At 35.8% G+C, this 8,875-nt stretch overlaps 2 protein-coding genes across 10 annotated transcripts in view; one reads left to right on the forward strand and one right to left on the reverse strand.

Moving 5' to 3' along the window:
* The window catches only part of LOC307146460 (CASK interacting protein 2), a 59,815-nt gene extending 55,593 nt beyond the window's left edge, over positions 1-4,222 (forward strand). For all 8 annotated transcript variants that reach the window (XM_079850454.1, XM_079850455.1, XM_079850457.1 and 5 more), the window contains 2 exons: positions 670-910; positions 2,527-4,222. In XM_079850454.1, the coding sequence (XP_079706580.1) occupies positions 670-910; positions 2,527-2,623 (338 nt within the window). In that variant the 3' untranslated portion in view covers positions 2,624-4,222. The remainder of the gene's footprint in view (positions 1-669; positions 911-2,526) is intronic.
* nme2a (NME/NM23 nucleoside diphosphate kinase 2a) lies at positions 3,122-8,279 on the reverse strand. Of its 2 annotated transcripts, none has more exons than XM_079850481.1 (5): positions 8,188-8,279; positions 7,485-7,617; positions 6,378-6,479; positions 6,118-6,230; positions 3,122-4,519 (listed from the first exon to the last, which is right to left on the reverse strand). In XM_079850481.1, the coding sequence occupies exons 2-5, from the start codon at positions 7,611-7,613 to the stop codon at positions 4,402-4,404; spliced, it is 462 nt and encodes a 153-aa protein (XP_079706607.1). In that variant the 5' UTR covers positions 7,614-7,617; positions 8,188-8,279; the 3' UTR covers positions 3,122-4,401. The 2 variants fall into 2 exon arrangements, with proteins under 2 accessions (XP_079706607.1, XP_079706606.1); XM_079850480.1 differs by lacking the exon at positions 8,188-8,279 and adding an exon at positions 7,691-7,825.
* Positions 8,280-8,875: the final 596 nt, after the last annotated feature.

An 8,875-nucleotide genomic window follows, 5' to 3' on the forward strand; every position in this document is an offset into this window, starting at 1 on the left:
AGGCTATTGTTTAATTTTTTATTTTAAACACATTCATAGCTACTTACAAACATACACTACTGTAAAAAAATGCGTGGTCTGTAAAAGGGTTGTTTTTTGTGTGAAAGTAATAAATGCTTTTATTCATCAAGGACACATTAAATTGATTAAAAGTGATGGTAAAGACATGATTTATTGTTAGAAAAGATTGTGTAAGCCCATTTGACTTTTCTTTACGTTTTACTAAAAATGTATTGTGCAGAACTCCATTGTTTTATCCATTAGGATTGATTGGCTCTAGTGTTATTTTTGTATTTTTATATTCTGTCATAGTATTTATTAATATTTTGAATTAGCTATTATTTTTATATTTTCAGTTTATCATTTGGTAACACTATTTCGATAGTCCACTTTAGACATTCTACTAAGTGTAAGTAACTTTGCAACTACTGTACATGTCAGCTACCAGTCATTATAAGAGTATTAGTAGACTGCCTTAATATCTGCTAACACTTTATTTTGAACAGACATTCTACTGTCTATAAGTAACCCTAACAGTCTACTAATACTAAACTAGGATTCCCTGGGAATTCTCACAAGCATTTGCCCATAATTATAAGGATACTTGCGATCCAAGGTTTATGCTCTTACTAAATTATTATCTCCTCCTTTGGCTAAAAATTTCTTCAGGAGTGACAATCAATGTCGCCCAGAGCGTGGCCTTTGCCATTTCACCTCCCTGCAGTCCTCTAGCTCACTGTCCCCCAAGCAAAGCCCCTCAAGGTCAGGCTGCGCTGGCAGGAAAGCCACAGGCTGTGACCGAAGGCCAGGACGTGTTGGTCCACAAACGACTTGAACAAACCAGCACGTCTCTAGAGGCAGCACTTAAAGTTGTGGAGAGAAAGTTGGCTCAGGAAGATCCAGCAGAAAGGTAACACAAACCACTTATTTTTCTCTCTTTGTATCTGTCCTCTGTCAAAGTAGTATTAAACAGCTTGAATCCCCTTTTTCACACAGTAGAGAAAATTGTGTATTTCAATGAGACAGCCTTGCAGATGGTACCATAATGACCGAATGACCACTTGTCACAACAAGCCTGCTGGGAAATCTAGCAATAAGTGATCTCCCTAAAACTAGTGCCTCTTTTTCCTTTGACTCTTTGATCTGTTTGGCTGCGATGAAGACAGATTGTTGATGTCCTTATCTCATGGACAGAGACAGATGGTGTCTCAACAATTTAGACTTTCATTTGATTCCCCTCCTATTTCATCGCAACAAATCCACTGTCAGCAGTGTTGCTGGTCAATCTGTCTGCGTTGAACCTTATTTTGCATTTTGAACAGATTTAGCTCATAGCATAGCATATGCTAATCAAGGATAAACCCCCCAGTCAGTGTGTTTTATATAAAGTAACCCCACTCCTGACTATGTTCAGATTGGAGTACTAATATACTAACTACTGTATACTGTGCTGTATACACTATACTATATACTAGACTTATATTATTAATGATAAATGAAATAAAAAGTTATTTTGGCTATATTAATGGCGAATATTACCTCCAGTTCATCTATCACATTGAAAGTTCAGGACAAGAGCATCTCATTGTAGGAAACTGTACGCCAACATCGCATCGCCGACAGTTGCTCAAGCGCCTAAAATTGCAAAATCTCATCGAAATGTAAAAGGACGGCAGGTTGCTTGTCAGTGTAAACACACCTTAATCAAAGACCCCCTGTGGTAAAAATCAAGTTTTGAATGTTGTTTATATGTCTATGTGGTGTTTTTAATATGCTTTAAGACAAACCATGTGCAAATTCAACACCATTGCTGAGTATTTTAAAAGTGAGAAAATCATCACAAACTACCTTGTAACCAATCACGTCATGAGGGGAACGAGCGTTAGCATATCATTACTATGCTGCAAAGCAGGGGATTCCCAGGTTATCCCTGTATGTTTTTCTGTTGATATGAAAAATCTGGTACATTTAGCAATATAGTGGGTGAATTATGTATGTGATGTATATTACAATGTTATGATTAACTATATGCCTTTCTCCACTGATGTTCAAAGCATTTCTAAGGATGCTGATTGTTAGAAGGCATCTAGTCTGATTCTGAGATGTGAACGCGAACATAGTTTGTGTAACATTAGCAACACATTATTAGCTGTTTGATAACGTAGTCAAGCAAAAGGCTAATCATATTAATTAGTGCTATGTGTCTGGCATTCTAGAGAGCGATACATAAAACTCATTACCATTCTGATACATCGACTTGTAGACGAGTCTGTATGAGTGAGTGGAGACGGGGCTCATTTGCATATTAATGGTTCCACAAATACTAAATGATGTAGACTTAAATTCAAGCTATTTAAGGCACAGATACAAAAATGAACAGGAAAAAACTTTAAATATGTAATTTTGGTGAACAAAAATTAGTTTTAAGGGATAAAATGATTGACTACAGGGGGACTTTAAGACATACACTCACAATACCTCCATATTAAACCTTCTCAACCTTGTTTTTGCTCTTCTTTCTCTCAGGGGCATTAACACAGTGAAGTCAGCTGGGAACATTCTTGATGATATAGGGAACATGTTCGATGATCTTGCTGACCAGCTGGAAGCCATGTTGGATTGACCTACTGTAATTCCTATAACCTTTGCATGGGGCCTTCACATGCGAGCTTCTGGATGATTTAGACATGCAATGTCTAACTTCTCACACTTTGTTTACAACACACCTTGGTGGTCCTGCTTACAAGTATTGGTTTTAACAGTTGAATTAAATTTGCTAATTTAAGATACTAGTTGCAATGAACTGCGGTGGATCCTGCCTCAAATTTCCACAAAAGATCCACTTTCACATCTCTAATCTTATCCCAAAATGTTGCTTTCTGCATCTTCGGTTTGCTCGGACAGGATATCTGCAGTGAAGATTGCAGAATGTAAGCACTTACTGTTCAGATCTACTGTACTAAAGCTCTTCCCACAGAGACACTTTTAATTTCCTGTTGTGCTCAGATCAAGACTTACAGTTGGCCTCTAGCAAATGGATATACGGTGTAAAATCTAAGTGAGATACATCCAGATCTCTGTTTCAAGTGCTCTGAGACTTATCACTCTTCAGTTGTGTTTTCTGTAGACTGGAGGATCCTTTATTCGGTTCAAAAGTAAGCAATAATACAACTGATCAAAACATAAGAAAACTGCTCAGCGGACATCATTGTGTAATGACCCAAACCTCATGGACCAAGTATGTTTTACTATAATGAAACTTTATGTCCTGCCAACAGATTCAGTGTTGTACAGTATATTTGTAGTTGCACTGTGCAATGTCTGTTTAAACCTTTGCTTAACTAGATCTTAAAATGTTAAGAAAATTACACTTCTTAACAAAATAATAGAGCCATAGTATATTTTGACAACTGTTGTGTTTTGGGAAAGAGAAAGCATTGTATGGATTACATCTATTATATATTTTTGTACCAGAACGATAATTTATTTGCTTTGTCAGGTTAAAAAGGGACAGTCCCTCTTTGTGAATGCTGTCATTCTGGCAAAACTAGAAACTGCAAAGCACTACATTTTTGGGCTCGGCTGACCAAAAGGGAACTTGCATTTTAATAAGCAGGGGCCCATGTGGTTAAAACACAAAAATATCACCAAACTAGAGGACGAGAAGTGTTCAAATGGAGTTTTAAAGTCTCAAACGGCTATTCACTTCTGTGAATCTTGTGCACTTTTACAACATTTATGTAGTGTATGTACTATGTATATTTTATTGTATCAATTTATTTCTGCATGTACTGTACACTGGTAAAACAACCAGTACTTGACTGAAAGAGACTTTCTCTAACTGTCTGATGTAAACTACATAGTTCAAAAATCTGCGAGAAGACCAGACCATCCTGTTCTTGCATGCTTTTTTTTTTTCTAAGTAGCAATCTGGAATTCTATATTTTGTATTATGTGGCATAATGATATTTTAATGGACTTTATGAAAACAAGCACTGCTGGTGCTACAGTATCATTTAAATGAGCACTGTGTACTTTATTTCCCCAAATTCATTCCTTTCTGCAGTGCTTCATGTGGCATTGCTCTGTCAAAAACCAGACACATGGTTCGTTGCTTTGCCTGAATGGGGCCACGAGTACCATACAGTAAGTATACATAGGCTTCTAATTCATCCATTTGAACTACTTGAAGTATTATGTTCAATAAATCCTTGAATTACATGACTTGTGTCTGCATGGCTCGAGCTTTTGTTTTATAATATAGTACCAGCTCATTGAAAGTGTCCCTTGAACTCACAGGATTTCTTGTTTTATTGAAAAGACAAGCAGGGGGGGAATGAAAAAGAACTATATCAAAGCAGAAACTCCAGAGAGGGAGAAATGTGCAGAAAAAGAATGTGTTCAGCCATTGAGCCAGCTGTCCTGATATTTGGTGTAGTCACAGATCTCATCTGGTTTGAACCACAGGTTGATCTCAGTGTTGGCACTGTCCAAAGAATCACTGCCGTGAATAATGTTCCTGAAGCCAAAGCAATTTAATGTTAGCAAAAACTAGTGCAGGTAAATAAATGAAAGTGACAGATGCATTCTATTTAGTGGTCGGTAAAATGTTTGTAATGTTTTTGAAGTCTCTTATGCGCACCAAGGCTGCGTTTATTTGACCGAAAATACAGTAAAAACGGCAATATTGTGAAGTATTATTACCATTTAAATTATTAAAATTTTATTCCTGTGATAACAAAGCTGAATTTTCAGCATGATTACTCATTACATACATCATTACAGTCTTCAGTGTCACATGATCTTTCAGAAACATTTCTTATATTATCACTGTTGAAAACCGTTGTCCTGCCTAATATTTTTATGTAAACCGTGATGCATTTTTTTCAGGATTATTTGATGTTCAAATCAAAGTTCACTCTGAAGGGCCTTTCACACGGAGCGCGATTAAGCGACGTGAATTAACGACGCAATGACGCTCTTGAATCGAAGCAACAGTATGGAGTTAATTTTGTGCCATAATTAAACAAACAAATTCAGCATTTTGCAAACAAACTCGATCTGCTTTGCAAAGGAAAACTCGCCTCGCAAACAAACAGAAAGCAATGTGCAAGTACAAAGTAGTCTGGCTATCACCAGACCAAGCTCAATCTTTTAAGATTGAACATTAGTCTGGGGAGTCTTCTCTGTGTTTTCTGCTGCACAAGAGGCGTGATCAACGGGCATAGTTCAAATGACTGTATGCAATTGGATAGTCCATCAACCAATCAGACCAACGATCCGGGTGACGTACTTTGCAGAGCGACGCGAAAACTCCAGGCAGGAAACGTGTCAACAAACGTGTTGGTTTGGAGCATTGATCAGCGGTTTGCAGAAGCAGCAATGGCATCGAGCAATTTTTGCAGATTGCGCAAAAAAAAAACCATGAAAGTGAGTGGTATTTACATCCACTCGAGCGATTTGTTTGCTAAACTAAAGAAGCCATTGAGCATCGTCGAGAGGTTAAAAGGAATTGGATTGACGGTCAAGCGAGAGACTGCTTGCCGTCGCTTCTCTATCATCATCGTGTTAAACACGCCAATAGCGCGCCAGGTGTATAAGCCAGTTTGTGATTGGTCCCTGCAGATTTGTAACGGAAACAGGATAGAAAAATGTACAGGTTTCCAGCCTGAGCTGCAGGGCGAAATCAAATCAAGTCTAAGTGCAAAGGTCAATCTGAGCGAAAATGCAGTGGAGTAACAAATATATATTGTTTTACAAATATAAATAAATAAATACAAACCATCCTACAAATTGCATGTAACCTTTGAACAAGTACCAAATCTAGTGCATACAAATACATATCTGTCTGTTATGATGAGAATATTGGCTTTTTGTGAGATCTCGGCTTGAGAATCGGCTCGATTTTCTCACAAATGTGTCCAGGCACATTTTCTCAGATTTTCAGACTCTTCAAAATGAAGTGATATACAATGTATATTATGAGAAAATTCAAGTGTTTTTTGACCTTGGATGCATGTAAACCTATTATAGGAGAACAAAATTAGGAACCTTTAAAACAGCACTTTAAAACAAAGTCATCAAAAAGTCATTTTAGAATACAGTATGAGATCTTACCGAGTAACCTGAACGCAAAAGTCACCTCGGATAGTCCCAGGCTTGGAGTCAATAGGATTAGTCTCGCCGAGCATTACTCTACCGGTTTTAATAACGTTAAAACCCTCCCACACCTAAAAATATATCACGGAAATAACATTAGTACAGTCAACTTCATGAAATGTATGAACAATATTTATTAGCAATAAGGGATAGACATTATTAAATTCAAAGTGCCTTAGAGCCGCACTGGAAAATAAAATAAATATAAATGGGTTTACCATGGCAACCACAGGGCCAGAGGACATATAACTGACAAGCCCAGGGAAGAACGGCCGGTCCTTTAGGTCACCGTAGTGCTGTCTTAGAAGATCCTCATCGGCCTGCATTAAAGACAAGCAAAAAACACAGCAGCGGAGAAAGTTTTGTGGGGGTTTTTTTTATGACAAAATCTTAACTTTGTGGTCATGTTTACTGTAACGAGAAAGTCACATGAGGATATATATATATTTGCAGACCACAAGGAACTAGTAATTGGTTTAACCCCTAAAACAAGTGCGTGTCTGAGAGAGTTCAAGTTCCCTCACACTAAAAATAGAGTTTTCTAAAATTATAGACTAGGGAAAAATCGAAAATATATAACGTAAGTAATATAGTAAAAACGTAACAATCGGAGAATCAAATTAAATTGCAGTTCTAATACAATTACATAAAAATTCTAATATTTTTTGAAACCATTAACTAGAATATATTATATATATATATTTACGTAATATAACTTATTTTTGTCAAGTTAGAAATATTTCTAACCATGTACTGTATATAGTTTATATTATAAACATTCATTAGAAAATATAATATATTTTAAAATCATGTGTGTGTATAATTTATTTTCATTGGCATTTTTTCTTCATTTTTACTTAGATATACACAAATTCTGTCAAGTAGCATCCTTCTGCTAGAAGATGCTGAAATAACAGAATGTTGCTATGAGAGCTGCGTAGTGATAATATTTTTGATAATATATATAATAAATATATATTTTAAATAATGTAGAAATAAAAAAACAAATCTTGCATTTTTGTTACATTCGCATTGCACAATACATCCACAAATAAAACTAATGTTATAGCCTACATGTAACCGCCATTAAAGGGATAACCCAAAAATGGAAATTATGTAATCATTTACTCATCCTCAAGTTCCAAACCTGTATGAGTCTTCTGTTGAAACCGTGTAGAAGTCATAATCAATGGGTGCCGTCAATTGTCTGGTTACCAACATTACGAACAATCCCTTTAATCTCGACGCCCTCTTTAGCACTGTTTGGCTATTAAAATGCAAGTCCAATACAAACTATTGAGATTAAAAAGGTTAATTTAATTTACCTGGATTAACTTCATAGCAACTAACTTGAACCCTTTCCGTTCGAAGCGCTTGATGATCTCTCCGACAAGTCCCCTCTGCACTCCATCAGGCTTGATGGCAATGAAAGTGCGCTCCTCGTTTCCAGACATTGGGCTAAAATTAAAAAATAAATACCGGTAAAACATACACGGAAAAAAGCTGCTGACAGAACTGCATTGAAACTTACGTCGTCCCACATTTATCACACTGGGCTGGAGGTGTGGATGGGGGTTTCGTTGATGAAACCCCTGACCCCATCACTAAGTTACATTTCAAGTGACAGGGGAAGATCCTTCTGTCTTGACGGCTTACTGTAACTGTAACTGGCTGCTTAAATCGTGATAGTGATCTGATCTGATCGCTGTCCTCAAGCATCCTGATTCCTGACCTCAGCATGTTATCTAATCACCTTTTCATGTTAACAAACTTTATTTAGCCAAATCTATTCTAAAATAAAAGGCTGAAGTCATATAAAACCATAAGTTCATTCGAATTTCCATTTCAACTGACACTTTTATTAAACTATTATACAGGAGAATTATAATTGGGAATGTACAAGTAGCAACCGATCTGCGCGTGTGCAGCAGCATGCCGTGATCTCAGCATTGTCATTATTTCATTTGTAAGATTAAACTTTTGTCAAATAAACACGACAATAAAACACAGTGGAAATATTTGTCTTACTTTCTTTGACGACAGTCCACGAGTGTGCAGTTGATACCTCGCGCGCGTGCTTTCACTAATCCATGATCATCTGCAGTTAGTGTTTTATAGAGGTGGGCGGAGACTAATTCAGTGCTCGCGCATTCAGTGATGTTTAATCTGTTGCGATGGAATCCAAATGGTACTCAAAACATATAACTCCTTAACAAATCTTGCTTGATTTTACGCAATTATTAATTAATAATTAATTATTATTAAATTGTTTTTTTTCCCCCACCAAGATAAAGTTATTTAAACTTTAAAAAGACAACACATCTTTCTGTGCATCATTTCTTATATTTCCACCAACAATACATCTGTATCTTTAAAAAGTCTTAGGATAGATTGTACATAAATAGGGGGGATGGTCCTTGTTGTCACATTTTTTACTCCTGCAGTGAATATTTCTCAGAGTAGGTTTATTACATCAATAGATTTTACATTTACAGATATTATTTTTTAAATAATAAGTAAAAAAATAATAATTATAATATTATAATTATTATTAAATAATTATAATGAAAATAATAACTTTTTACATTTAAATAGTTTAAAATAATTTAAAAACATTTTAATAATAATATTTTACATTTTAATATTTTAAAAAGATTATATAGGCCTATATATTTCAATTCATATTTTAATGAATTTTAATCAAAGTAAATTTTAT

This window comes from Squalius cephalus (assembly GCF_949319135.1).
Source record: "Squalius cephalus genome assembly, chromosome: 19".
Classification (NCBI taxonomy): Eukaryota; Metazoa; Chordata; class Actinopteri; order Cypriniformes; family Leuciscidae; genus Squalius; species Squalius cephalus.